The 26,879-nt window shown below is 42.1% G+C and overlaps 1 protein-coding gene across 3 annotated transcripts in view; it reads right to left on the bottom strand.

Annotated features, from left to right (window-relative positions):
* Positions 1-1,224: 1,224 nt before the first annotated feature.
* Positions 1,225-26,879, bottom strand: part of usp24 (ubiquitin specific peptidase 24) — a 32,277-nt gene continuing 6,622 nt past the window's right edge. Inside the window, exons 8-67 of one of the 3 annotated variants that reach the window (XM_051376917.1) lie at positions 26,655-26,720; positions 26,239-26,313; positions 25,742-25,900; positions 25,534-25,648; positions 25,284-25,387; positions 24,971-25,078; positions 24,773-24,868; positions 24,489-24,650; positions 22,720-22,809; positions 21,874-21,981; positions 21,638-21,787; positions 21,225-21,356; positions 19,963-20,074; positions 19,765-19,841; positions 19,467-19,607; positions 19,239-19,292; positions 19,013-19,146; positions 18,770-18,836; positions 18,535-18,645; positions 18,288-18,386; positions 17,807-17,980; positions 17,633-17,718; positions 17,352-17,460; positions 17,046-17,192; positions 16,816-16,913; positions 16,588-16,683; positions 16,284-16,506; positions 16,003-16,165; positions 15,658-15,819; positions 15,396-15,466; positions 15,132-15,292; positions 14,985-15,046; positions 14,632-14,823; positions 14,396-14,510; positions 14,100-14,244; positions 13,879-13,998; positions 13,634-13,759; positions 12,735-12,833; positions 12,537-12,619; positions 12,314-12,455; positions 12,109-12,228; positions 11,760-11,974; positions 10,856-10,980; positions 10,615-10,756; positions 10,210-10,360; positions 9,970-10,065; positions 9,631-9,734; positions 9,426-9,539; positions 8,182-8,389; positions 7,972-8,061; positions 7,420-7,522; positions 7,198-7,316; positions 6,875-6,988; positions 6,716-6,781; positions 6,539-6,605; positions 5,581-5,659; positions 5,377-5,452; positions 4,667-4,753; positions 4,367-4,477; positions 1,225-3,921 (exon numbers count right to left, since the gene is read on the bottom strand). In XM_051376917.1, the coding sequence (XP_051232877.1) occupies positions 3,859-3,921; positions 4,367-4,477; positions 4,667-4,753; positions 5,377-5,452; positions 5,581-5,659; positions 6,539-6,605; positions 6,716-6,781; positions 6,875-6,988; positions 7,198-7,316; positions 7,420-7,522; positions 7,972-8,061; positions 8,182-8,389; positions 9,426-9,539; positions 9,631-9,734; positions 9,970-10,065; positions 10,210-10,360; positions 10,615-10,756; positions 10,856-10,980; positions 11,760-11,974; positions 12,109-12,228; positions 12,314-12,455; positions 12,537-12,619; positions 12,735-12,833; positions 13,634-13,759; positions 13,879-13,998; positions 14,100-14,244; positions 14,396-14,510; positions 14,632-14,823; positions 14,985-15,046; positions 15,132-15,292; positions 15,396-15,466; positions 15,658-15,819; positions 16,003-16,165; positions 16,284-16,506; positions 16,588-16,683; positions 16,816-16,913; positions 17,046-17,192; positions 17,352-17,460; positions 17,633-17,718; positions 17,807-17,980; positions 18,288-18,386; positions 18,535-18,645; positions 18,770-18,836; positions 19,013-19,146; positions 19,239-19,292; positions 19,467-19,607; positions 19,765-19,841; positions 19,963-20,074; positions 21,225-21,356; positions 21,638-21,787; positions 21,874-21,981; positions 22,720-22,809; positions 24,489-24,650; positions 24,773-24,868; positions 24,971-25,078; positions 25,284-25,387; positions 25,534-25,648; positions 25,742-25,900; positions 26,239-26,313; positions 26,655-26,720 (6,984 nt within the window). In that variant the 3' untranslated portion in view covers positions 1,225-3,858. The remainder of the gene's footprint in view (positions 3,922-4,366; positions 4,478-4,666; positions 4,754-5,376; positions 5,453-5,580; positions 5,660-6,538; positions 6,606-6,715; positions 6,782-6,874; positions 6,989-7,197; positions 7,317-7,419; positions 7,523-7,971; positions 8,062-8,181; positions 8,390-9,425; positions 9,540-9,630; positions 9,735-9,969; positions 10,066-10,209; positions 10,361-10,614; positions 10,757-10,855; positions 10,981-11,759; positions 11,975-12,108; positions 12,229-12,313; positions 12,456-12,536; positions 12,620-12,734; positions 12,834-13,633; positions 13,760-13,878; positions 13,999-14,099; positions 14,245-14,395; positions 14,511-14,631; positions 14,824-14,984; positions 15,047-15,131; positions 15,293-15,395; positions 15,467-15,657; positions 15,820-16,002; positions 16,166-16,283; positions 16,507-16,587; positions 16,684-16,815; positions 16,914-17,045; positions 17,193-17,351; positions 17,461-17,632; positions 17,719-17,806; positions 17,981-18,287; positions 18,387-18,534; positions 18,646-18,769; positions 18,837-19,012; positions 19,147-19,238; positions 19,293-19,466; positions 19,608-19,764; positions 19,842-19,962; positions 20,075-21,224; positions 21,357-21,637; positions 21,788-21,873; positions 21,982-22,719; positions 22,810-24,488; positions 24,651-24,772; positions 24,869-24,970; positions 25,079-25,283; positions 25,388-25,533; positions 25,649-25,741; positions 25,901-26,238; positions 26,314-26,654; positions 26,721-26,879) is intronic. The other 2 variants (XM_051376918.1, XM_051376919.1) reach the window with 2 other exon arrangements.

Here is a 26,879-nt window from a genome sequence, read left to right as displayed (position 1 = left end):
AATCAGCCTTTTTCACAGCAGACAGTAACAATGGCTGTCCTATTCAAGTGTCCCAATAAGTCATGACATAATGCGTAATACCAGAACCCTGAAACTGAAGCAGCTTAATCGAATTCAGCCATCATCTTATTATTTACTCCTTTTAAACCTGTGCTTTTCCTACTGTGACATAACACAAGTCTTTGTGAAAAAAGCCTATGAAAACAGTTCACACACCACTGGATACGCCAAAAATCCAACCAGACACAACTCACCACATACTTTTCTCAATGTGTCTGTGGCAGAGGAGGGTGTTTCCAGTTCAGATGGTTGGCGAAGAACCAGAGACGCTAGAGGTTCAGCCAGGCAGCAGTACAGCGCTGGGTAATCAGCCTAATTAGCAGCTTGATTAATAAGCCAGTTACCTTCTGCTCACTTTGTTTTGCATCTAGTCTGGAATATGGAACTGCATTTATGTGACAGCAGCTTCTAGGATTAAATAGTTGAAGCCAAAAACAAAATGAGTGGAAAACAAAATGTCATTAAAACCCAAGCACACTCATTGGGCCTTATTTTTACCGCTTCAAACAGACAGACTTCAGGCATGGAGAGCACCACGGGGATATCTGTCCAACACCGCCAGCTGTGGTGCACTGATGAGCGGAGTGATGTTTGATTGCCACAGGAAATCTGATATCATTACTGCTAAACTGATACAACCCTTCATCACAGATGCCTTATGCCAAAAACATAAGCCATGATATGAGGCTGGGGTTGTGCATGAATTCATGAGTGGAGCTAAACTGATTACCTATTCTCAGTCCAAAAAGCCTTTTTCACAGCAGACATTTTGAATTAAGAAAAGCAGGAAAAGTACAGGTGTTATTAATAATAACTGTTGTTTTCAAGTGTCCCTTTTTGTAAATATTATTTATACCTGTTTTTCCTCCTTTGACACATAAAAATGTCTTCAATAAAAATATATTGATCTTTTTCACAGCCTGTGCAGCCAAACGCCTGTTTATCCTATTATTTCATGTCAAAATGGCTGCTGTGAAAAAGACTGTTGGCTGAATAAATAAATAAAATAAATCAGATGAGTTATTAAGATTTCCTGCAGAAATTAACCTACAATAATGTTGAGAAGTAAGATGCATCAACATTTTGTAAGGTGTCTGTCCTGGAATAAACAAGTGAATAATTTGACAATCTGTAAACATACATAAAAACAATGTTTACAAAAGGTTGTGCATTCCAGTTTATTTTATATCAAATTTCCCCTTAATCAAACTCTGATGTACAAATTAAAACTGAGTTTTAACATGCATTACAGAATCCTGCGATGGCAGAAGTGAATTTTCAAAATTGAATGACAGTAAAAACCCGTACAGATACCAATCCCTACCCACGCACTTCCCCATCCCTCCCTGCATCCCAGGATTAAAACAAGATTGTTTTGAGGTTTCTTTCCTTTTCTTTTTTTTTTTTAAAGTAGTTGTGGTGATGTAGCAGTGGGGCAAACCTAGGAGACACTCTTGGCTGCGACTCATGTTGCCATGGCCATGTATGCCTTGGCACAGACTGCATGCAGCTCCATCAGATAGCACGTAACCAGCCACAGAGATGGGGCGTATGTTTGTGACAGTAAGTGCTAATGACCAAATTACACAGCAAACAACACATTGGGCTGTTGTTTTTCCTCTGTCACACAAAAAAAGACAAACTTCACCACCACTTACTGCCACACATGCAAACGTGCCGGAGAGCACGACGTGACATTCACATCTAGTGAGATAGAGAGGAAAATGGGCTGGGTTGGGGGGGAAGGGGGGGGAGGGTGATCGTCCCTCTTCTCAGGCTTTGAGGACGTGGAGTGGATTGATCGCATGACGACTTCCAACAGAAAACCATTTTGCATGATTGCTTTGTAGGTCCTCACACTGTAAACATTTACCTGTTAAAGCTGAGAGCTAATCTGCTAAGCTAGTTTAGGCTCATGTCTTCAGAACATCTGAGTGAAAGTGTGGTTTCCTTAAAACTATCTAGCATAAATCAGTATCTACAAAGTGTCTCTGCTTGAGTGCAGAGTAAAAAGAAGCAGCATTTTACCATCACCAAAACCCTGTCCTGTCACCTAAACCCTGTTTTATTAGGGTAAAACTTACACCCCCCCTCCCTCCCCCATACACACAGAATCAACAACCAACAATTACATTCCTACAATCCTTTGTCACAACACACAGAGGACATTTTCCCTGTATTATTTTGGGTCTAATGGGGATGAAGAAGCCCTGTTGCACTACAGCGAGACTATTTGACCTCACAAGACACTGGTTTGGTGTCATGGTCAGGACAGGTGGAGCAGGCGTTCGCCCACCTCCTCAGAGATGTGATGATACAGTGTCAGAGGTGGGACGGGGGAGAGATCGGGAGGTTAAGGCACTTCAAGTCTCCCGATGGAGTATTGGAGTAAGGGTGATGGATGCAGGCTGTTCTTGTATGGAACTAGAGCTACATTTGGGTTTAGCTCCTCTGTGTGTTTCCAAAGGTAGACAAAAGCAGAAGGCAAAGCAAAAAAGAAAACTCCATTGGAAAAAAACTAAATCAAACCTGATAAAGCAGAGGTAACAGTGAGGCAAGGAGGACCTGTTCTTTGTGTTTGTGAGTGAAGTGAATGAGTGACACACATTTTTCACAAGTTCTATCATAGTGTATTATTCTTTGTGTGTCTGTGTGTGTGTGTGTGTTTGTAACCTTGGCACCTAAAAATAAAACATGCTCCTGAGCTCCCCCTCAGTCGGCACTGATGGCCCACTATGACTGATCTGTGCACTTCCAGATCAGCTTATCTTGCATAAGGCTTGAGTCCCTAAACATCCTCTCCAATAGTCAATCCATCCGGAGTCAAAGAAAAGTGGCAAAGAAAATAAAACGCAGCAATGAAAAGAATAAAATCCAGCACATGAGGCTGCCTGACAGCGAGAAGAAGAAGTAGAGGGAGAGCGCTGACCATGGCACTGCTTGTTTCAAATTTGCTGAGGGCTGGGACATGTCCAGTTTCCAGGACACGGCCTGCCCTGTACTGTGTCCCCATGGCTACACTGTGGTCGCCAGGGTGAAAGGTTAAGTCACAGGCTTGCTATCAGGGTTTCCATGTGTCTGCATAAGTGGCACTGAAAATGTAAGTTGTTAAAAGCAAAAGAAGAGGAGGACACGATCGCGAGGAGGCTCTAGAGGAACTGACCAGTGCTGCTGTACGTCACAATAGACTGGGCTGGACTATAAAGTGCATACTTAACCCCACCCCCTCCCAAGTGCTCGTGTGTGGAGGTGTGCACACACGTGTCTGTAAGTTCCTCTAGAGCACCTAATGTGACCTCTCACAATTTGCATGGCTGTGGAGAAGAGCACAGGAGACTTTAAAATATTATCTTACACTGAAAATTACATCTATGGAACAAATCTTTACAATATGAATATGTCTATGTAGATACATTGGCAAATATGAGCAGAAAATTGTTAAAACACAACCCAAACCCATCCTCCACCTTGCTGTCATTCTGAGTGAATGAATGAATAAAAGGATAAACTGAAGTCATCCGTGACTGTGGAAGGTTTTCGCACTTCCCACTGTAATCAACTCTGCTGCCCTTAATGATAATGCATCTCCATCATCGCCGTGGCTGCTCTGAAAGGAAGTAATTTATGATTTATTCATAGCTCCTTTGTTGCCGTAGCGACCGAGAGTATAAGTGTTCTGATTGGCTTGCTGTGGAGTCCTAAATGTCCTGACCAATCAGAGGCAAAGTGCAGCCCTTTCAATTGGCTGCCTGGAGCTGTGCCGCTTCTCCTTCGAAGGGATCCTGCTGGTTGGAGGAGCTAGGGGTCTACATCTTCTAGATCGCTCTTCGAATCGCCGAGCATCATGGGAGACTCCGACCCCTGGGAGAGACACGAGGTGTACATTTAATAATTTAATATGAGAACAAACAAATGTGGTGTTTTTATGAGGAAAGGTACAGATGGTGAAATATCAAAGTGCCAAGCAGGGACAGTGGGATTATAATTTCTATGCAGCACATCTTTATCTATTTTCAGTGTTCATGGCTGTGCCAGAACAAGTCTGACACTCTTGAGTTGTGTGGGCATCTTGTCGGGCACAGCAGGAATCAGAGAAGAATGGAGCAGCTTCAAATCCACCGCTAATAACAACCGTGGGAGGTAACAAACTGCCTTTAAAGCTTCTGACAGAAGCCAGTGAGATGTTCCGTTTTTGTTCCATTCTTCTCTTTTTGGCTGTGTGAACTGAGCAGGATGTTGTAATACGATGAGTCATGTAAGAAGCCCACTGTGCTGAGCAGCTAACGCGATTGAAACTGAGGGATACCTGTCGGAGGCTGCGGTCGGCGTTTTCATTTGCTGGACTGCCGTCAGAGCCGTTGCTGCTGCCAGACTGCTCCTTTTCGTTTAACAACGCTGTGGCATAGGCCAAGGTATCCTGCAGAGTTTGATACACAGACAATGAAACAGAAGGGAGCCAAGTTGAGAGCAGAAGAGAAAAGAAATCATCGAGTACCATTGACAGCATGTGTTTGCATGCTGTTGGTGGTGGGAGGGACTCTTATCAGGCTGATATACAATATTTCTGTGTGTGTGTGTGTGTGTGTGTGTGTGTGTGTGTGTGTACCTGTGCAGAGATGGTGCGCTGGAAGGTTTTGTTGGTGGATGTTTCATTGGAGACGTTGCTCTGTGGGGTCCAGTAATGTTCTGTCATCTGAGGGAATATGATGCAAAAATACAATTAGCATACAGGAAAATTAAAATAGTATTTCATCACACTGTATGTAGTGTCTTCTTGGTGGTCAGAGCAGTGATTCCACCAGGGATTGTATTGTACCCCAGGGGGTACCTCGGCACACGAGCAGAGAAGTTTAAAAAGACAGTAAAGTAAGTAATAGATGAACAGTTGAAATATCTAAAAGTAATCTATACATAGTTAAATAGTTAGCTAAAAATAATGCATAAATAGTTTTAAAAAAAAACAACAGATAAAACTTTTATATATTAAAACAGCATTGAGGTTAAAATCAATACACACAACACGATTTGGAAGAAGAGGAGCAGTGTCAATGAAGATGGAACATCAATAAAGGGGCTGTGGAGGTAACTCAGATAAAAAGGGATTGAAAACTGCTCTAGTTGTTTAAGGCACTGACTATGAAGCTGCAACATCCCTAGTTTGATTCTCCAGTGATATTTGTTGCATGTCAGCCCCTCAGCTCTCCCTCCCCTCATTTCCTGTTATATCTAATGTCTCTATCTAATAAACTCAAAATATGCCACAAAAAAAAACCTATTTCTCTGATGTATGTGGCAACACAGTATTTTGCAGCTTGCCTTTTTTTGTAGCCACTGTACTGCCCAGCTCCAGTGACCAGACAAGTCCTTGAAGTAATCCTTGGCTGGAGCACACCTGGTGGGAAAAATAAAAGAAGGCTCAGAATTAATGTTGCCCAGTTTATCTGTATCACCCACAATTAAACATATCTAATAGAATTACAACTCGTGGAAAACTAACTGTTGACCCTTAGATGTACTCACTTCTGGGCCAATGTGACCAGGAACTTCACACACTGGTAGCAGCGTCTGCTGTCCACGTTGTTGCTCTGGTGCATCAAAGCTGAAAAGAAAAAGAACTCAGGTTGTTATACATTCAATGAATTCATTTAATACTAGTGCTGTCAAACGTTTAAAATAGTGTCATATTAATGTCATAGTTAACTCGCAATTCATCACACATTTTTATCTATTCTAAATGTCCCTTGATTTCTTTTTGTCCCATTATTTTTTCTCATTTTAATGCTCTTATTAACATGGAAAAGTGGATCGGCTTGCTTTGTGCAAATGTTGTTTTTATTGGAAAATCATCCATTGTCGCCTGGCTTTGACGAGGGGGCGGAGAATTCGCATCAGCTGTGTGTTTGGCCATCAAGTGGTATTTCAGACTGGACGTGCTGTGATGATAGCTCAGTTCACAACAACAAAACACACAGATCACTTTGGTCTTGTCAATGGAACCATTTGGCAACTTTTTAAAAGTAAACTTTCCATTCAGAATATTATTGGCATCCATTTCGGAGTCTCGCGCTCGCCATCCACTCAAAATGTAACTTCTACTACTCTTAAACACACTGTGTGCGGCGTGCCTGTTTTGTTTCTGGTCTAGCTAGATCCGGTGTGGTGTTGTAGTTTTTCTAACGTTACTAGTTGTTGCAACAGCATGTGAAAAAAACTACAAAGTGTGCTAGGCCAAAAAGAACGTTAATCTCGCGCTAAAAAAAATTGACACCGTGTAAATGGGTTTGTGTTAACGCCGTTAATAACGCATTTAACTGACAGCACTATTTAATACACATCGACAAAACTGATCATGTTGCCAAGTGGCCAGGCAGTCTACGAACAAAGACAAAAAACAAACAAACAAACAAAAACATTAAATTGTAGTTTACTGAACACTGAATGAACCATAGGACAATGAACACTGTGCACGGACACATACCTAAAAGGCCTTTCTCTGACTCAAAAGCATACTTGAGTCTCTGGGATTGGAGAGGGTCTTCCATGACCTGATGTAAAAGATATAACTGATGTTAGCAAAGCTGATCATAACAGTGATCAGATTTTATAAACATTAATAGGTGAAAGGTCACAGAGTTAAATGATGACTGTCACTCACTAGTAGCTCCTGCAGCATCTGAAAAATGTTCTTCAGTTCATGAGGTGGAGCCGTCTCCAGCTGGGTCTGTGACACAAAGTATTCAGATGATTTTATGAACAAAGAATACTCATTGACTGAATGTCTGTCAGCTCTGACAGTTGCCTCGCTTTGTTTTACCTTGAGCAACTGCAGCACACCCAGGGAGAAGGGCTCATTACAGTACGAACTGTAGGTCACCATCTCTATCAGCAGAGAGAGGGCACCTGACAACTCACGCATGGCGAACATCACCTGGTGGAAATTCACAATGAAAAAACGAGAGTTTCAGGCAAAGGAGTTCAGAGCCTTTTGATGTTTGTCCTGATAAATAGGTCATGGCTCTGAATGGGTTCTTTTGTATCCGTATAAGTATATAGTACTGTTGTATCATTGGTCTGGATTGAAGAAAAAAAAATCCTTTCACTGTTTAAAATGCTGCGAGTTGTTGGTTTGTATGTTACCTCTAGAAGGTAAGGCTGTCCCTCTGGAGTGAAGAGTGAGGCCAGGATGTCTGCGTGGAGGGGGAGCAGCGGGGTGGAAGAGGTGACGCCGGTCACGCGCAGCTTAAACCCTCCTGGAGCTATGCAGGGTAACAGATGAGAAATGAAAGAATGAGCATAAGGACTGGATTGTACAAAACCCATCAACCCTGTGACCACTCAAGATTGATTTAAGTGTCTCACCATGTGTCCGCTGTTGGCTGAGGTCAGAGTGCAGAGTGATGAGGGCCAGAGAGCTGTGGAGGTGAAGGAACTCCCGGGCCTGAGCTGGACTCCACCGTCGGTTCTGTGGAGGCATGCAGAGAAAAAACTGAATAAACTACGCACAACAATTAGTACTTAATAGCAACAAATGCAATTTGTTTTTAAATTGCGTCTTAGATCGACATTTCGCTGTTTTTTTTGTTTGTTTTTTTTTACAAGCAACCATATTCAGAATTTCTTAAAAACAGTTAAAGGACCAGTGTATAGGATTTGGTGGCATCTAGTGGTAAAGTTGCGGCAAAGATACTGAAAACATACTTATGAATATCATATTCCATTTGTGCCAACAGATCCTCCTAAATGTTACACACCGGACCTTTAACAATTCAAAACTATATTTATGTTTTTTAAAGAAAGTCTTAAGTTTAGGAAAATTCTAAGTGAAAAAGTGCACGGTGATAGTGAAAGTATTACTGTGTTGTGAATCAAGGCATATTGTACTATTACACACTGTATATTATGCAGTTCTACCTGGTTGTTTTGCCTATTGGGTCCCAACAGGAAGATGAGCATCCGGCGATAAGCTGAGTGTTTCAACAACAACTGGCAAGGGCCGCAACCCTGAGAGAGCAAAGAGAAAGACACAACACATCATCTAATTGTCATTTTATCTCATGTATTAGTTTAAACACTAAAGAGTGCAGAAAAGTCTAAATCTACTTATTACTGATGGTTTATTACCCTCTGAGCAAAGTTGCTGAAGAGGCCGAAGTACTGCGCACAGTTTTTCACATTCTCAGGAACATCTTTGTCCAATAAGGACAGCAGGGCGTCGGTCAGGTTGTCCAGCCCCGGGTCTCCAAAGTGAAGTGCGCTCTCCAGGGTCTTTTCAAGGATGGATGCGACCACCACCCTCACCTCCCTTACACTGCACTCCAACAGACAAACCCTGAGCAGGAGATATAATGATAATCAGTGTTGTAAATGATGAGCAGATTGAATGGAATTGAACCTATAAGGCAGGAAGCAGCAGTCTGAAGAACCATGTGATAAGAGCAGTCTAAAGCACCATTTGTGTGAGAGAAAACACTTGTACTTTGGTGGCTTTAGCCTTGAGACACACAGCTGAGTGCGATGCTCTGTATCTCTCACTCTGTATCTCTGTGGGAAGGAGTGTGTGGTATGTAAAGGGGGCTGGAATGTACTGTTGTCCAAACGTGTGATGTTCAACAACCAATCATATCTAAGGACCATATGATCACCCCATGCCTAAACACAGAGTAGTGTAAGACAACCCTTCTCGAAAACGCATGCGCACTATGGGAAACTATCCTCTGGTTACATTCCACAGTGACAGTGACCGGCTCTTTTAGCCAATCAGCATCAGGTCAGTGTGCAACACTCACACAGGTGTTATCAATACCCCTGCTGTCAGTGCAGATGCAATTATAAGCAATTTCAAGAATACTCCAGAGGCTCCCGTTATGTGTGTGATTAAAACATACTATGAAGATCTAACGTTAAGGGACAATAATATATATAAAATTAGAGTATAAGTATGGGTTCTTGAGAGAGTGAGGGAGGCTTTATTTGCTGCTGCAGCATTACCAGGGTGGAATTATTTGACCCTGGTCAGATAGTTCAATGTGCATTGATTAGAATGAGGGAGCAGCGATGTGAGCTGCCAAGTCGGCAGTATCACATATCACTAAGACAGCTACAAAAATGCTGCAGTGAGTAAAACCAGGCCATGGCCCCTACGAACATGCAGTATATCCATGCTTGATGTTTCAGGTACAGCATAAAGCTGAAGTGATGGCGTATTAGTGAGACTGCAGTCTGGTTGACAAAGCACAGTCACAAATTTTAAAGCCAAAAGCTTAATAACCCTTTTCTGTGCTAGCAGAATATGTACCACACATGTGATCAAAAACACAGTGTACACATGTAACTGATCTGTGGGTAATTGGCCGACAATCACTGACCTGGTGATCTCCCGTCCCTCCTGTCCAACCAGGTACTGCACCATCCATTGGCACGCTTCACAGCTCTTGGACAGCAACACCTCCACTGTCGCCATCCACTCCTCTGTGTCTACCCTGCAGGAGATATAAATGTAATACAGGTCAAACATCGCTGCTCAAGAAGGATGTTCATTATCGATGGGTGTCGCTGTACGTGTGGACATACCGGAGTTTCTTTTTGGTGTGCAGGTAGGTGTGAAAGAGAAAGTGAACAGCCAGCTGAAGACTCTCTTTGGCCATAGGTTGGTAGTCTGGATGCTTCAGCTTTGTCTGTAACACACGCAAACATCTTTGTCTGGAAGCCACAAAACTGATCCCTGACAATTGTACTGAATGTGAATGATTTAGTGCTTGTTTATCTATAAAAAACAAACAAGTAATTTAGAAAATATTTGCTTCCTGAAAATAACTAATGATTTTATTTGCTGTATAAAATAAGTCAAATCCCTGTGAAGCTTTACTTTGTATGCACAATCAGGAAATCAAAAACTGTAAGAGCACATACTGCATTGACGGAGGCCAGGGAGAGGGTGAAGTTGAAGTAGTCGCTGTTGTAGACGTCTCTGTTCCTCATGAACTTGAGATTCTCATCTCTCACCATCTATACAAAACACAAACAGAGAGGTCAGATGTTTGAGCTGATTCTTGCTCTATTACTAACAGAACATACATAAATTCACTTTCGTCCCTATGACCTCAATGTTACTTTATCAAGTTCCACACTGGCAGCTTGGTGCCACTTTACCTGATAGATGCTTGCAGGCATCTTCTCTACAAATAGGCCCTTCTTCTCTCCCTTGCGGACCAGGCGGGTGAGGAGAGTGAGGCGGTCGTTGTTAGCCCTTGGGGGGCGAGGAGAGGACTGTGGTGAAACATCAGGAGAGGACGGGGCAGACCTGGGAAATATAGGGACACCAGCTAGATGATGATAGGTTGTTGCACTGCTGAAGATTTCTGAATAAATGCTGATTTTCTCTAACAGTGGCACAGTTTTCTATGTATAAAACTTCTGTAAACAAGAACTGTCACTCGCAGATAGAGCTGTTATTCTGCTGACTGCTGCACAGGGAGATTGTGGCTGATACATTATCAATGACACAAAAAGAACGTTTATGAGGTGAGTGCAGTAAATGGTGGGAGGTTCACTCACAGTGTAAGGTCCTCAGCCTCCTGTCTCATGATGCTGACTCTGCTTTTTTTGGGCAGGACGGGTGAGTTCTGGTCACTGATCTTCTGATAGAACAACATGTAGGCGTTCCAGTACCTCCTCCGCACATCAGGGTATGGGTTGGCTGCACGCAAACACATTAAAGTTAACAATGTGTGGTGGAGAATCACATATTTTTAAGTTTAGCGATTGAATGAACGGTGTTACCGATGTTGTTACTTACATTGGTCATAAACTTTGGGACGGTACTCTCCACCAAAGCACTCGTACTCCAGAGTTTCATCATTCATATCAAACTCCTCCACCACATTGTCATTGAATTTGTACCAACGTCCGCGGGCGCTACCACTAAGAGATGGGAACATACAAAAATGGAGGGAGGGTCAAAGGAGTAAAATGTTGCTACCTCAGAACTGGAAACTCAGTGTGCATGCTTAATAAATAAAAAACGATACAAAAAACCAAAAAGCCTCCGTAGTAAAACACGTACTGACTAACAATGTTCTGACTCTTCTCTTTAATTTAACAGTTGTCAGTAGAATAACATACTGGTCAACATACTGCAGTACAGGTTTGCCACCAGCCTGGTGACTTGTCTAATGGTCTAAACACACATATCTGTTACTGACATAAAGGATGAGTGACTTTGATGCTGCTCCATGTGACAAATTTCCTGGAAAGTGAGCAATGTCCCGAGAACAAACTTTCTTTGTTGTAGTCTTAAGCTGGGATAGGAACAAGCGAGTGAGCAAGCGAAGGTGCCAAATACTAGCTCCTGTGGTCTCTTTACATTCCACTTCTTTTGCATTCCTGCCTTCCAGAGCCAGACATCTGGAGATGCTTACAAACTAAACCAGGACAGCCCACACAAAGTCTGATGCTGCATTCATATGCCCCAAGGAGGTCCTCTAAAATCTGCCTGGAAAGCTAAAGTAACACATTAATGTGCCCCACTAATCACTGGTTTTGTGCTTCTTATATAAAGTAGGAAAATGAGCTGGAAAATACAATCAGGAGAGCAGCACGTAGCACTGGTAAGTGCATGAAACCATAAACGTTTTAGATTTTCTGAGAATATTAGCCCTCTAACTGAGGGAGGAGGAATGTCTGAAAACACTGTCTCTTACCGTCTATCTTTAATGAAGGAGTAATAGTGTCCGGCATGTGCCTGACCGCTGTGGACAACAACACCAACGAGTTCATAGTTCTCAGAGATTGTGACTTTCTTCCTGGGCGACCCTCCTGAGGTGCCATCGCCTCGCCCCTCACTGCCCTCCCCACTGCAGTCTTGACGAGCCATTCCAGAGACGGTGTAGGGCTCCATGTTCAGCACCCAGGGGAACTGTGCACCAACAATACAGAATTTTATATACATTATATTTAAATTTCTGGGATTTGAGGTGTGGTAGCAAAATCAGAAAGTGTATCCTAGTTAATGGAACTGAGATTTATTTTGGGATTAATAATACTTCGTACCCGAATTTGTTCATCATATTTGATGGAGCGTCCGCTTTCCCAGTCGAAGCCGAAGCGCATGAGGTGAATACAGAGAACGCTGGGCAGGGATTTGATACATGTCCTCTTCACTGTGGTTCTCTGTGCAGGTGAACACATGTACACACTTGTAAGTACACACGAAATCAGTGTATAAGAATAAAAGCATGCAGAGCACTATACGCACCTTCTCCTTGCATTTCTCACAGTAGTAGGCGTTGCTGCCCTCTAGCACTTCCCCTCTGACAAACTGGTCCAACGAGATCTCTAAGCTTTGACAAGATGTCACTCCTAGATTCAGAGCCATGAATGTTTCTTCACGCTCGTACCTTTGCAATAAAAGGTCAACGGTCAGTGTCTCAAAATGAAACAATTGTCTTGAAGTTTGAGAAAAAACAGCTCTCGCTTACCGATGAGGACAGTCTTTACAAATCTTCTGGTCGGAGAAGATTCCCTGAAATGTGTTTTTGAAGATCTGTTCTCGACCCATTTTCTGGTGGAAAAGGAGTTTCATCATTATTCATGTCATCATAAGCCATTAGTGATATAAGTGCTTGGCTGGTGCTTATTTTATTTTTTTTTAAATTGGCGTGGTGTGTGACTTTTACCTTGAGATGTTCGTCAAGCTGGTCCACCAGGCTAGTGAAGAACTCATAAGCATCCTGCTGCTCTCTTACATACAGCTCCTTGTTCCACATCTTGAAGATCTGCAACAGAAATAACAGATTTGAGACTATTTCAGACAAAAGTTAAGTAATAAACTCTATAAACTAAGTTCTACGACACTATAGCAGAAGATAAATCTTCACAACAAGAAAAAAACAGATGTGACTCTCTGCAGGTTAGAGAAACAGAGCAAACATTTTTCAATTTTGGGACTCGGACCTCCACCTCCACCTCCCTCTCTCTGCACAAACCAGCTTGCCCCACCTTTTTATGTCTCTCTCTCCCTGTATCATACAGGGACAGACACATACAGGCTGTGTGTGTCTGTTCTTTTGACTTTCTTTGTCAGTTTTATAAAGATGCCCAGAAAAAACAACGCATGTTTTGATTTTTAACCCGCTATTTGGTTTTCGCAACAGCACATGAGCCGCATGTGGAGGAGGCTTATGTCTGTTTGTTTCCCTGTGACCATGGGTTGGTCCCTCGTGCTGATAAAAATATTAAAATATTCGCTGTTGATTACTTCCAAGCCCTGGAGCCCTAAAAATGGTATTCGGCACTGCGGGCATTTGAGAAAAGAATGCATGTTCCAGAAATGAGAAAGTATGTGAATGTGTTGACCTTGCAGACACAATATACAACACAACACACTGAATCATCAGCACTCAGTTTTCTCACTAAGATAAACTCACTTATAGATTGGTACCAATTATGGACTTTTTTGTTCACCATGTAAATAACTTAACAACAATGCCCACACTTATGCAGTAACACCTGAAGTTGAAACGTTGAGTGCATTACAATCAGAGCATCCTTTCATTTCTAGACAAATGTACGTTACCTTCCAGAAGTTCTCAGGGATGTAGTACTGCAGTTTGCTCTCCATCAGGTGGCCAAACAAAGACTGGACCTGGTAGAATACACTCTCCTCTGGCTGATCAGTGTCATCCTCAATGGACAGGAACGCCTTTAAACAAAACATACATACTCACTGTTATTGGATTCACTGTGTGAAAGTCTGAACTCAAAGAGCAGATGCCCTCTGGTGATAACAGAAGGTAAACAGCAAATTACAAATATGTGTACCTCTGGTAGGCCAGGCTGCATGTAGAGCTGTTGAAACACAGCATTCATGTAACATGTGGCTCCACCATTCTTCAGCCCAACAAAACCTGAGACTGACCGACTCTCCACGGGGGGTAGATACTGAAAGAGACACAGAGAGGTCATTTCACAGCCAAACCATTATCAGGCTATATGAACCAACAAATATTATTGTATGACATATAGGTCAGTCAGCATCTCACATCGAACTCCTTGCAGAGGGAAGGATCTGACTGGTGGTGCATCGACATTAGCTCTCTGGTGATGAGTCGGAGATTTGACAGCGAGCTATCTGCCAGCATCACCAGCACCTCGTAGGCTGCCAACCTGCTGCTGGCTGTGCTGCACCTGACCAGAGACACACACGATGTAAACGACAAAAGATTACGGTGTTTCGCAGTGGTTTGTGCACTGCTCCAAAAAACAACAAATGGCATTTTAAAAGGGTTCACAGGAGTAAAACAAACTGTAACTAGAGGACAGGATTAAGAGGGCGTACTTGGGGTGGAAGTCATGGCTGGGGGCTGGGGAGGGTGTGGGGTTTGAACTGTTGATGATGATGCGTGAGGCTCGAAACAGGAAGTCATCCAACAGCTGCTGGATCAGAGATGGGCCTGAAGAAAGGGAGTTACACATCATCACATTACATACATACATACATACTAGTGTTAGTGTCTTAATAAACCCCCAAAAGGTTTTTAACCGGTGCAGCAATATGTCCTTGCGTATGCTCACCGAGATGTTCCTTCTCGTTGCCACAGAGTGAGAGCAAGGTCTTGATGAGGCGAAGGTGTCCTGCCAGGAGGATGTTGTCTGCCTCGCTGGTCTCCATCTCAGAGCTCCAACTGGGCTCAAAGTTGTCAAGCCAAGAGATCTCGTCCTCCAGCATGGTGGCTGCGCTTACTTTTACCACTTCCATCTCTGATGCTGGAGGAGGTGGAGAGAATAAAAGGAAAATAGAAACACACACCTTTAATGGCTGAAACCGGAGACTATACCCTCTCTTTTACACCAACTCCTACATCTGGGAAAATACTTCATATCTAGGTATTGACGAAAGCGATTGAAAAGGGAATTTATTGGCTTACTGGTTAAGTCATCCAGAAGCTGACATCTTAGATCGAAGTACTCAGTGCACTGGGACAGCAACCTGAGAAGACAAAGCAACATCAACACAAGACCTCAGCTAAAGTTTCAGTGATGTATATATCTTGTGTGTTTTCTTGCTTAAGTACCTCTGGTTGACCCCTCTCATGACAGAGGTAGGACTCCATAATGGCAGCTGAGCAGTGAGAATGACTGAGAGGAGGAACAAGTTGGGTTTCTGGACTTCAGGGAAGGCTGAAGTGTCAGACTGGCTCAGGGTGTAGAGCTGATCACATGCTACACGGCGAATCTGAGAATAAAAGGGACAGAGACCGCGAGTGTAAACAAACACTGCAAAATCTGGGATACATTTCTTCTGTGCAGTCTATTGAACAAAAGATGGTGTTGTATACCTCTCCACTGGGAGATCCCAGCAGAATATCGATGATGAAATCATTAACGGAGGGAAGATTGTAAAAAGAACCTGGAGAGGGAAACCAAGCACAGAATTTAGTGTCATAGTAGAGGTTTGGAAAACACAGCAATAGAACAATCTACATACTAAAGAATATGTACAAACAACAGTATTATGCCGCTGTATAATGACTAATGACAATGTGCAGTAATTATCATGCTTGTAGTGTGTTTGTGTTTGTATTCTTGTATGAGCCTTACATAGCTGCTGACAGCGTAACTGTAGACAGGTAACCAGCAGTGACAGAGCCTCACGAGCGATGATGGCATCTTTGATTGAGACACTCTGCTGTCTGACACATATCCCTGCATGCAATGCTGTTGGCGTGGTCTCACCCTCACTGCTGGAGCTGCAGTTACTTCCTGCAAACAAGAAAAAAAAAAAAAGACAAGTGTCTTACTTTCATTTCTCTAGATTTTGTTTGTGGCACTGGAAATGCTTTGACCATGAGCTGTTGGAAACAGGCGGCACAAATCAATACGTCCTCAGCTTATATCTAAGCACCTTGTGGAGAAAATGATAAAAAAGACAGTTTTCTGTGTCACCTGTGCTGCTGACTCTGGTGCGGACTCCCTGCGGCAGAAGGGAGCTGTGGGTCTCTCTGATTGGCTGTGGGCTGCCAACCAGATCCAATCGGCCCGCTGCAGCTGCCCAGGTCAGACGCATGAAACAGGCCACAGTGGAGGTAAAGTCACCCACCTCCATGGTCTGGAAAAGAGACAGAGCAAACATTCTTCATCAGTCTGGGTGCCTAATCAATGGCAGATTATGGTCATGAAAATGGTTCAATGCTGAAAGCGAAAGTGTTGGTGTTTGTTCTGAATACCTGAATAGCTACACGAGCAGCAGGTATGATCTCCTCCACTCTAATGGAGGAGCGCTCAGACAAAGACATCTGTCTGTAGGAGGACTTCTCTGGAGTTCCACAAAGAGACAGCTGTCGCCCGGACCGCCCAGCGTTACGAAATGGACGAGATGACAGCGCCTCACCATCCCTGATGACATCATCGTCCAGCGCTGAAGGCATGCTCTGGCCAACAAGAAGAAACCTGCAAACACAGCCAATTTAGTATGAAGTCTAACATAGTATGTGGCCCAGAATATGTGTGTTTGATAGAGGCATTCTGCACCTGGCCAACTGAAGACAGATTGAGTAGACTCCTTGTCTGGTCTCATAATCCACCTCTGATGGGATGGAATCTCTCTGCATAACATTCACCACCAGACTGCAGGAGAAACAGAGAAATACGACTGTCAGAACTAAAAATAAAAAGAGAGACTGTGATGCATGTGACAAATCTGCTGATACATCCCACTGTGGTGTCACTTTTCTTTAACAGGTCTGTTCTCTCTGTTACCTGAGGCCTCCTGCTTTGAGGAAGTTCTCACAGAAGGACTTGCTGCTGGTTTTGGCCATCTCATCATCCGATGTGGGCATGAGCTTTGAACTCAACACCTAATACATAGAGAGAGAAGAGGGAGGAAAACAGATCACTAATCACTAATCTAACTTTAAAGTTTGAGATTAAACAGAATTTATATGTTGAAAAATTATGTACTGCATTTAATGGGGTGTATGTGAGCGTACCTCCAGGTTGTATAGCACTCTGAAGGTGGACATGCCCGGGGCAGAGGATCTGAAGAGGGACTCTAAGATTGATGCGGCACTGGGTTGGTGCTGCTGCTTGGAGGCCATAGATGGAGAACGAGAGCCTGTACCCTGGAACAGTGTTTTCTACAGAAAAGAGACACATAGGGAGGAGACGGAGTCAGATGAAGCAGAGAGATAGGGCAAGACTAAAACAAGAATAGAAAGGTAGAGCATTGAGAGCTTCAGCGTTCAGCCATGGCCTTTCTCACTTGACCATAATGTCTCACAAACAGTTTGATGTACCTGGTGGCTCCAGACACTGGACTCTTTGGGAACAAAGTTGTCAAGAGCATCCTGCACTTCTGGATCTGTTGGAATCAGAAGCAGAAGCTTCCTCACACGAAGAGTGATCCTGAAGATTATAAAGAACTGTTTTCACACAACAGCTGGTAACATGAATGCGAACTCTGTATCTTATCGCATTAAGAAATCACTCGTCCCCAGACTGCACATTGTGTAGGGTATACAATGAAGTATATAAATAGACAGTTCTTTCTTTGTTGTAGTCAACAAGGTGTTCTTACCTGGATTCATCCAGGTTTGCCAGCTGGTAAAGCATCTCAAAAACATTACACACCAAAGCCATCACCACACCGGGCAGGGACTTCTCCTGGAGACCAAGAAACACAGGCACAGTCTGTCAGAACTGATGTAAGCCCAAGTGTAAGCACAGTTTTGTCATATGTCTGTGTTGGTACCTGCTCCAAGGCGTAGGCAGAGTTGAAAACAGCTGAGCTGGAACTGCTGGAGGCCGAGGCCGAGGACTCGGAGCTGCCAGATGGAGTGCCAGTACCCGAGCTTTTCACAGTCAGGCTCTGCTCATCACTGAAGCCAAGCTGGGACAGCAGCTTCTGGTCCCGATTCATGGTCAACTAACACATGGTGGAGGAGCAGTGAAGGGACGGCATGAGAGAAAACAAGGACTGAAGTTGTTCGAGGCTGTGTTTCCCCTGCCACACAACAGTTACAGCGGGCCAACCCACCGACAAAGAGGAGGTGGGACTCCTGCCTACAAGAATTTACTGTGCATTGATTTTTAATGTGTAATGCTTCAGGGGAAACACAGGATTGGGAGAGGAGTAAAATACCTTGATGAAGGAATGACAGGCACAAGTGTAGTTTTAAAACAAACGAAAGATACAGACCCACTGCTACATACAGATTAACATTAAGACTTACCACACTGTCATTGGCAAAGATCTGGACATTATCCACTGGACAGCTCAAGTGCTCGGATATCTTCCACCGGATACTTCCTACTGTCTCATTACTGTGGGTCTACAGGACACACACACACACGCACACACACACACACACACACACACGCACGCACACACGCACACACACAGAGCAGGGTTATTTCCTCTGTAAATGTAACTCTACACATAAAATGTGTCACAAGGTACAAGGAAAAGTCTTAAAGTACCTCTAAGGTGAAAGTGTCTTTGGTTGACTCATAGGTGATGTGAAGAGTGACAGGGTGTCCATTGTATGAGGCCCCGTGAGGTAGAATAGTGCGAGGAACTGAGTACATGTCCTACACAAAAACACACACATTTTAAAAAAACACTGCATCTTTAGTGTCTATGACTGTATGTTCTCGTTTCAACAAATTTAGTGTCAAAATGATAATGAGACCATTAAAATGGAACAGGGCCTACCTCTATAGTGATGACGTAGCGTTCAGCCAATAGCAGCAGTCTTTCGATTATCACAAGCTTAGTGGATCTAGAGATGAACATGAACAGAAGAATTTCAACAAGACTGAAAATAGTGTTTTTACTTGTGTGTTTTACAGTAGTTAAGTATACATTTACTCTCTATAATGATTAGTTAGTAAGACCTGGGAGAGGGAACACTTTCAAACAAACATATTTTATTAGGTTTAGTAACTATGTTCTTACCCAAACCCCCCTCTGTACCTGGATGGTGATTGTACAGATGTGGCCACAGTCGGCATTGCAGTGGCCGTCAGCATCTTGGTTGCTCTAGTAACAGCATGTGTCAAGGTAGGCCCACCCAGGGCTGAGCTGGCTGCCTGAGAAACAGAGAATCAGAAAGGAGCTTTTAGGTGTTATTTTCTGTGAAATGGAACAATCAGTCCTCACAGTAACATACTACACTACTTACCTCTAGTCGCTTGTAACAATCAGCAATGAACTTCTTGTGCAAAGACACGGAATCCTGTAAGGAGGAAAAAGTTAATATCGTATGTGGTTTCAAGTTACAAAAAAAAGGGGACAGAATACCAAGATACACTCCAACACTGGAAGTGCTCAATTATATACAGTATTTGTTCTTTTCAAACTTCAGTACTTCTGACAATATGGCTGTGAATCACTTAACACAGACACTGACCTTCTTCATCTTGGGATTGAGGTTGGTGTAGCTATATGTAATAATGAGTTGGATTGCTTCATTGGCTATCTCTTCATCAGGGGTTTCCATGGCGATGCGCCAGATAAAATCCATCCCTGCCAGGTCAAGGCGTTCCACACACTGAAAGAAGACCATATGATACATCAAATATAAATGTCAACCAAGATGTGATTGACCTCAATACATATTTTCATTGCATTTCAGCTCTCATTGAAAAAATAACTGCCACATAATTGGTTTAAAAAGAGAAAACAGAAACATGTGAGTAAGGACTGACCAGCTGAGTTCCCTGGCGTTTGAGGCGATGGTCACACAGATTAACGTTCTCAAAGAAGGTCTTAAACAGATTGAAACCTGAGAGACACATAAAACATGTTAAACTGCTGTATCACATACTTATATAATAACTCAAAATAATCCTGAACACTGAAACACTAGTCCTGTCAATAGTGCATCTCCTTGTAGAGTCTCTCACCATTCATGGTGATTTCATAGGGCTCCAGTTTTAAGATCTTCTCCTTGAAGAGTTGCTGCTGAACATCACTCTCCAGGTCATGTTGTCCTTTGGTGAACCACTCAAAACACATCTGCAAACATAAAAACATACAGTGTTTAAGCTTCATTCAATTTAATTTTAGATACAGGACTTTAGGTGCACTGTACTGTGCATTGTTCAGTCTATTTTCCTTTGGTTAACATTGAGCAACTGTTGCAGATGCTACTCTTAGTTCAAATGTTAATGTGCACTGAACTATGCAAAGACCAGATTCCATAATGGGACAGAGGAAGGGAGCTCAGGGTCAGTGCAACAATTTACCAACTGATCTGTACAAGGTATCAGAGGGATTTTTTTTTTTTACCAAAATGTAGCGTGAAAAATCCACAAGAAACACCAGGTTAAAAAAAAAAGCAGGCGACTGACAAAGGGCATCAAAGAACAGCATGGGGTAACATAAGGTTTAAGCATGGCAATGCTATTCTTAATGTTTTGTAAAGCACTTTGTAAGTTATGTATTGAAAAGTGTTTTTCAAACTACGTTTGAAGGTAGATGTTTTATGAAATAACTGAAACTTTGGCTTACTACATAATACTAAAATAAAAATAAATTACTTTAATAATCAAATTAATAGTTCATTACTTCTGAGACAATATCTAGAACCAGGATCAAAAAACCTAAACCTAAAACATCTTTAAATCATACAATAATTTGGTAAAGGTTATCATCTTAATGTATGTTCTTGTCCCTGCCTCAAATGTTGCTCTAAAAGAATGAAGCGACTGAAGCGATTGGCTAATCAACTGTTTAACAACACAATGCCACTTATCGACTGTATAACAACACAATGCCATATACTGTCCTATATATTTATCTTTATTTATCCTCTATACAGTTCTCTACATTTATCTTATTTGATTTCATTTTCTGTGAATTTGATCTTATTTTATTTTTATTCTTATCTCTACTTTCTATATCTAGCAAAGAGTTTATTGTTTATATTGTTTATCTTGTGCTGTATTTTTTTTATACCTCTTTATTTTTCTACACTGTTTTGTAAGCTGCTGGAAATTAAATTTCCTTGCGGGAATCATCCCAGAAGGATCAATAAAGAGAAGTCTAAGTCTAAGTCTAATGTTCGCAGTGACTTCGATCCTTCAGAGCATTCATCCAGAGAAAGGTGCTTGCAATTAAAAACAAAGGGCTAAGGACAAGGGTTGTGTTTGCATTGTTTTCATACCTCACGGTCAAGTTCACAGACATCCGGCCCTGACACCAGGCACTCCCAGAGCTCCTTGGCCCTGTTCCAGACCAGGTAGAGGCTGGCCTCCTGGAGGAAGAATGCCAGGAAGCGCAGGTGGCTGTCCAGATACTAAACACAGATTCACAGACACGTTATCTTCACTCTCAACAACACGCAACATACTGTATAACACTGTGCTTCTTATGTTTGATTATGTGTACTGTGTAAACCTACTAATAGCTCAGATAATATAACACTTCAAATGACATGACTCATCAATGTCAAATGATGAAAGTTGCAATACAGTTCAATAGAAGTTATCTAAAGAATGACATGAGAAATACAATTTAAATAAATATAGTCCTGACTTTTGATGTTAAATTTAACTAAGAAATCCAACAGTGACGAACCTCCTGGTAGGTGTATCGTCCATCCACCAGAGTTGAGCCTGAGAGGCCATTATTTCCCCCAGCAGTCACAGCCAGGCGGTGGCAGCACACGAGGGATCCTGTGATCAGCTTGACGATCTCAAAGTTCTTCTTCAAGTCCTGGATGATGCTCTGCGGGGAGGCAGGGAAGGTTACCATAGCAGCATTGCACTGACTGTACAATGGATCCATTTCAGTGATGTGTGTGTTTCTGTTACCTTATCTTGTTTCTGATAGGTCTGCTTGATGAACGAACGGGTGATCTCGTGCAGCTGACGGAGAGCAGGAACAACCCACACTGCCTGAGGACTGCTCTGCTGGGAAGCCTGTTGACACACAGACACACACACACACAGACACACACACACACACAGACACACACACACACACACACACACAGACACACACACACACACACACACACACACACACACACGATAATGACACCCACTAAAGCAGAATAAGCCCACAAACGCCTGCTACAGAAACAAAGGTCTGTGATAGCCTTTGCTCATCAGATTTTGTAATTACATTACATTATTTGTTACTGCTTTGTCATCACAGACCCACTTTTCTCGTAGTAAAACATGAGAACGATAATCAGAGCCAGGGACATAAAATATTGTTAAAATATACTCCACTTTAAATTTGCTCTTTTACAACTTTTTTTAAGTTCACATCAAATATCAAACATGTACTTCTTTTATGTATCCAAGGCTCTGATTAGATTCCTCATTGCATGAGTAAATGTGCTAGCACTTCCACCAAAGCTGACCATTCATCCAGCAGCTAAATCACTCATTTAATTCAGCCAGCTTTCACCCAGGACAAGATCAACACCACTGTGTAATCATTAGTCAGTGCCAAAGCCCTCTTAGTGAGGCAAGCAGAAGATTAACATACACCTGGTTAAACTACCTTGTGTTACAATCAAGTGCAAAATTATCAACCTGTGACCAATGAAACCCCTTTTTTCTCCACGATTGGTTGACAGGCGTGAAGCAGCGAGATTGGATACAGATTTGTCAGTGGAATAATAAATTATATGGGCTTTTTTCTCTTACTTTGAGAGAGTTAGCCTTCTTCTTTCCCCAAGTGCCCGTAAGAAATGAGCTTTGAGTGTCGCTGCCTTTACTGTCCTCCTGAGTGTGAGTCTAGAAACATACATTTGATTTGGGACATTTGTAAACATATGTGTGCGTATACACCCAATAACAATTGAGGTTTGTAAGGCTGAGAAGTTTTAGTAGTAGAATTATTTTGTATAGTGTGTGTGGCTACAGTCAAACAATTAAAGATTTTTTTAATCATGGTTCAGCACATAGGACATAGGTTTGTTACAGTCCTATAAACTGGTTCATTCATAGGACACTCCGCGTCAGCTCGCGTTTGTGGCGCGGTTGGCTGCTCTCACCACAGCCAGTTTTTCTGCTGCAGTCTCAGTAGAGCGGAGCTGAGGTCTCCAGCGAACTGGCTACATTTTACTACAGTTTTCCTCTAACATTACCATTAATTTGACCACAGCCCAGAAGTAACATTTCAAAACTAGTAGAACTTATTTTACAGAAAATTTATCTTTTCAACTATTAGCCTATTTGTTGAATGTACAATTAACTTCACTGTGCCTGTATTTATTAACCACAACAACAAATGTAAATTGACCGTACAACATTTTCACTGGGCTTCTCTGAGAATTCTGCTTGCGATCCAGAAAATAAACACTGATAAGACTGCTGCAAGTCAGTTCCGCTTCGCATCTGGTCTGAAAGGACAGACTGACTGAGTCAAAATGAAAAGGGAGCGGAGAGTTTCAAACAAATATGCTCCCAGATTAACATAGGTGATCTGAGTGAGGGGATAAAACATAATTAAAATCACAATTTTCCAGGACAACATAAGATTATTTCCAGAATATTTGGTAATTTTAATACATTTCCAGGTGTTTAAACTAGTCTCTAAATGTATTACGATTATATATGATTTATAACACTATAATGCAGGTGTAATCACAAATAAAAACATTTTAAAGATATCAGTTTATACAGCAGCCTTCACTTACTGGGGCCCTCAGAAGGAGTTATAGTTGTTGACACCATTTATGAAATGTTTATGTACTGCTTACAATGGCTAATTGGGGAAGGGTAAAAGTAACTGTGTTGCTATTTAATGATAATATGTTTAGTTTTATTGAATCTGTCAAAATGATTTGACAAATCTTATTTTTACGCAAACATGGATATTAAGGAATTATGGACAATTAGTTTGTAAGCATCTTGATAAATAAGCTCCATTGAGTCAAGTAAATACTGAGGCAGAGCTATGGAACTGGAAGATGGAGAAAGGAGAGAGTGTAAAGGGAGGGATTCTGCTGTGGTCACAGACTGAATTATCTAAGAAAGGAAATCTGAACTTGTTCTTAAAGCTTAAAAATAAAGCTTTGAATAAATAATGAAATCATGATAGACATTTGTTGTTTGGCCCCATCTCCATAACCCACTATAGGTCCATGGATGATGGACTGGGACACACTCAGGTAGAAGAGATGTAGATAAACTGAAGGTCAAGGGTAATATGCAGCGCTAACAAGGACATGCTAACTTTAGAGCAAAACTGTCAGAACAGGGAGAAAAATGTAGAGGCCTAGTGTAGTGTATTGGCTAAACATGTTTGAGCAAGTAACAGTCCCTGTTTTCCTATATGTACTGCTATAAACAATAGATAGATTTCTCTTACAGCCGATCATGGAATGACCTAGTACAAAACTGTACTGCAATAAACACCAGCTCCCACACCACAAAGACACTACTGAGCATCTGTAGCATGTCTGTCTCACCTTCTTAATGTCCTCAATACATTTAATGATGTAACTGCGTTTCACAGTCTCCTTGACAGCATAGGCATCGCTCAGAATTCCCAAGTGCTCCTCCAATGCCTGCTGAACTAGACTGGTAGGCAGGGTGGGGAGGTGAGCCAACTCCCACAGCACCTCCAGGACCTAAACAGACACACAAAAGATGATTCAGAATTCACTGTAATAAGGAAACGTAAAATACTGCAGATTTCCAATTACTCCTCATGGTCATTAGCCTTGACAGAATGACAAATACAACAACACACCTTTCCAGTTGTAGTTTCAGAGCGGGCCTCTCTGCCGATCCTCCCGATCAGACTGAGCAGCTTTTGCCTTACGCGGTCACTCTCAACCTCCCAGCTCTGAACAACATGCGAACAGATTATCATTAATAACATACACAGACCTGCAAACCAATTTTCATTAAGCCAATTTATTCCCAAAATGCCAGATATAGAACTGACCTTCTGTATGAGGACGAAGAGGTGGGTTAGTTGATCAAAGCTGAACTTCACAGCAGCAGCAGCAATGATTGTATGAATGTTTTCTATCACAGTTGATGACTGGCCCGCCTGAAATGCCCACACAAGAATCAATAGATACATCAACAGATACATTTGTCACACACGCATACACACCATAAGCCACGCTACTTTGCACATACAACATGCCGACACTTCAGTTTCACAATTGAAACCTGTTGAACATGCTTAATGACGATGTAATACATAACGCAGACATGACTGTTATTACTGTGACGTGAGCACTGGTGCTGACCTGTATTTTCCAGATCTTGGAGAGTTCATCAAGCGACAATTTACTCCCCAGTAACTCAATGATTCCCTTAATTCTCTCACAGTACTGAGCCTGGTCGATGTTTCCTGGAACACAGAAATATTGAATGAATACAGTGAATGCTCAACCTCAGACTGAGAGTCTTTTGTTTTTTGTGGTTACAAAGTTTAATTGTTTTTCTGCAAATCAGTTTGCAACACAGTTTCAGTTGATCAGTGATATATTTTCTTACCCTCCAGTGCTATTGATAGGACTGAGTTCTCTACTAGCCAGTCCAAAAGTTTATCTGTGTCAATGGCATTTTTCACTGTCTTTGACACTGTACTCTCTTCTATCAACTTTGTCACCTGAGAGAAAAAAGATAAACAAAAACAATGTGAGATGAGAACAAAAACAGATTAGAATGGACTAATTTCTGCTTTAGATTTGACAGTTGAGACCTCTTTGAGGGAGTTCATCTTGGTAGAGAAGTGGGGGGTTTTGAGCATGCGCAGCAGTGTGTCCAGCCGCAGGTCATCCACCACAGTAACCAGCTCCCTCTGGAACCTCATACAGAGCAGCTTTATGGCCGACAGGAGGTCTGGGATGCTCACCAGACGCTATGGTTAAAAAACAAATAAGGAACAACTAAGTTATGACATCTTGGTTAAGTCACAATCCACCAAGTTCCTAAACATACAGTAAAACAAAAAATACAATTTCCAAGTTTTAATCCTGTGTCTCTGCGTTAACTGTTAAATTATTTCTTGTTATATTTAAAACATATGTAAAAAAATAAATAAAACCAAAACAAACAAAGTGCAAGTTTCCTGCCCAACCAGCAGGGGTCACTAGTTCAGCAACAAGGACAAGGTCCCTCACTGGCTTCCCAACACTCATTTTCTCTACAAATGTAAGTGCAAAAATCTCAAAAGACGGTGACAAATCAAAACGCTACCTTGTCTTTAAGGTCCTTTTCCTCCAGGTTCTGTACATACGTGATCATCTTATGGATGACTGGATCAAGCATGGGCTAGGAAAAACAATATGAAACTTTGTTGTTCGCTGTGGGGAAAATGGGCCACTGCAGCAGCAAAACAGTAAGAGGATACAGCAAATAAAATATAAATCAGAATTGAGCACACAGGTCATGTAAACAAACATAACTGATAAATTAAACACTGGAACAAGTTTAGACAGAAAAACTAACAAGATTTACATTACAGTGTAAGGAGAAATAGAGAGAATGTAGGCATACACAGTAGTAGCAGCTGAACTAGTTGAAAAAAGAAAGGACATACAAATAACCAGATTAGGGTCAATATACTACCATCAAGTGTGTATGTGTAGGTGTGTGTACTCAGGATAACTCACCTGGACGAGACTGGAGTTTAGGTATTCTGCCCCAACTCCGAGAGGCTGGACCAGAGCTGACACACTCTGTGCAGACGGGTGGAAAGAGAGGGTATAATTCAGGCATGCGACAAACCAAAAAGGAGGAGTATGACTAACTATCATAGGAATTGTTCATTCCATCTCTATGATTCTGTACGAGTGTCAACATAATCTGTCTTGAGAAACCCATAAGGTCTCACCTTT

The sequence above is a fragment of the Dicentrarchus labrax genome, unplaced genomic scaffold, assembly GCF_905237075.1.
Source record: "Dicentrarchus labrax unplaced genomic scaffold, dlabrax2021, whole genome shotgun sequence".
NCBI lineage: Eukaryota > Metazoa > Chordata > Actinopteri > Moronidae > Dicentrarchus > Dicentrarchus labrax.
This window is presented reverse-complemented; position numbering and strand designations above follow the sequence as displayed.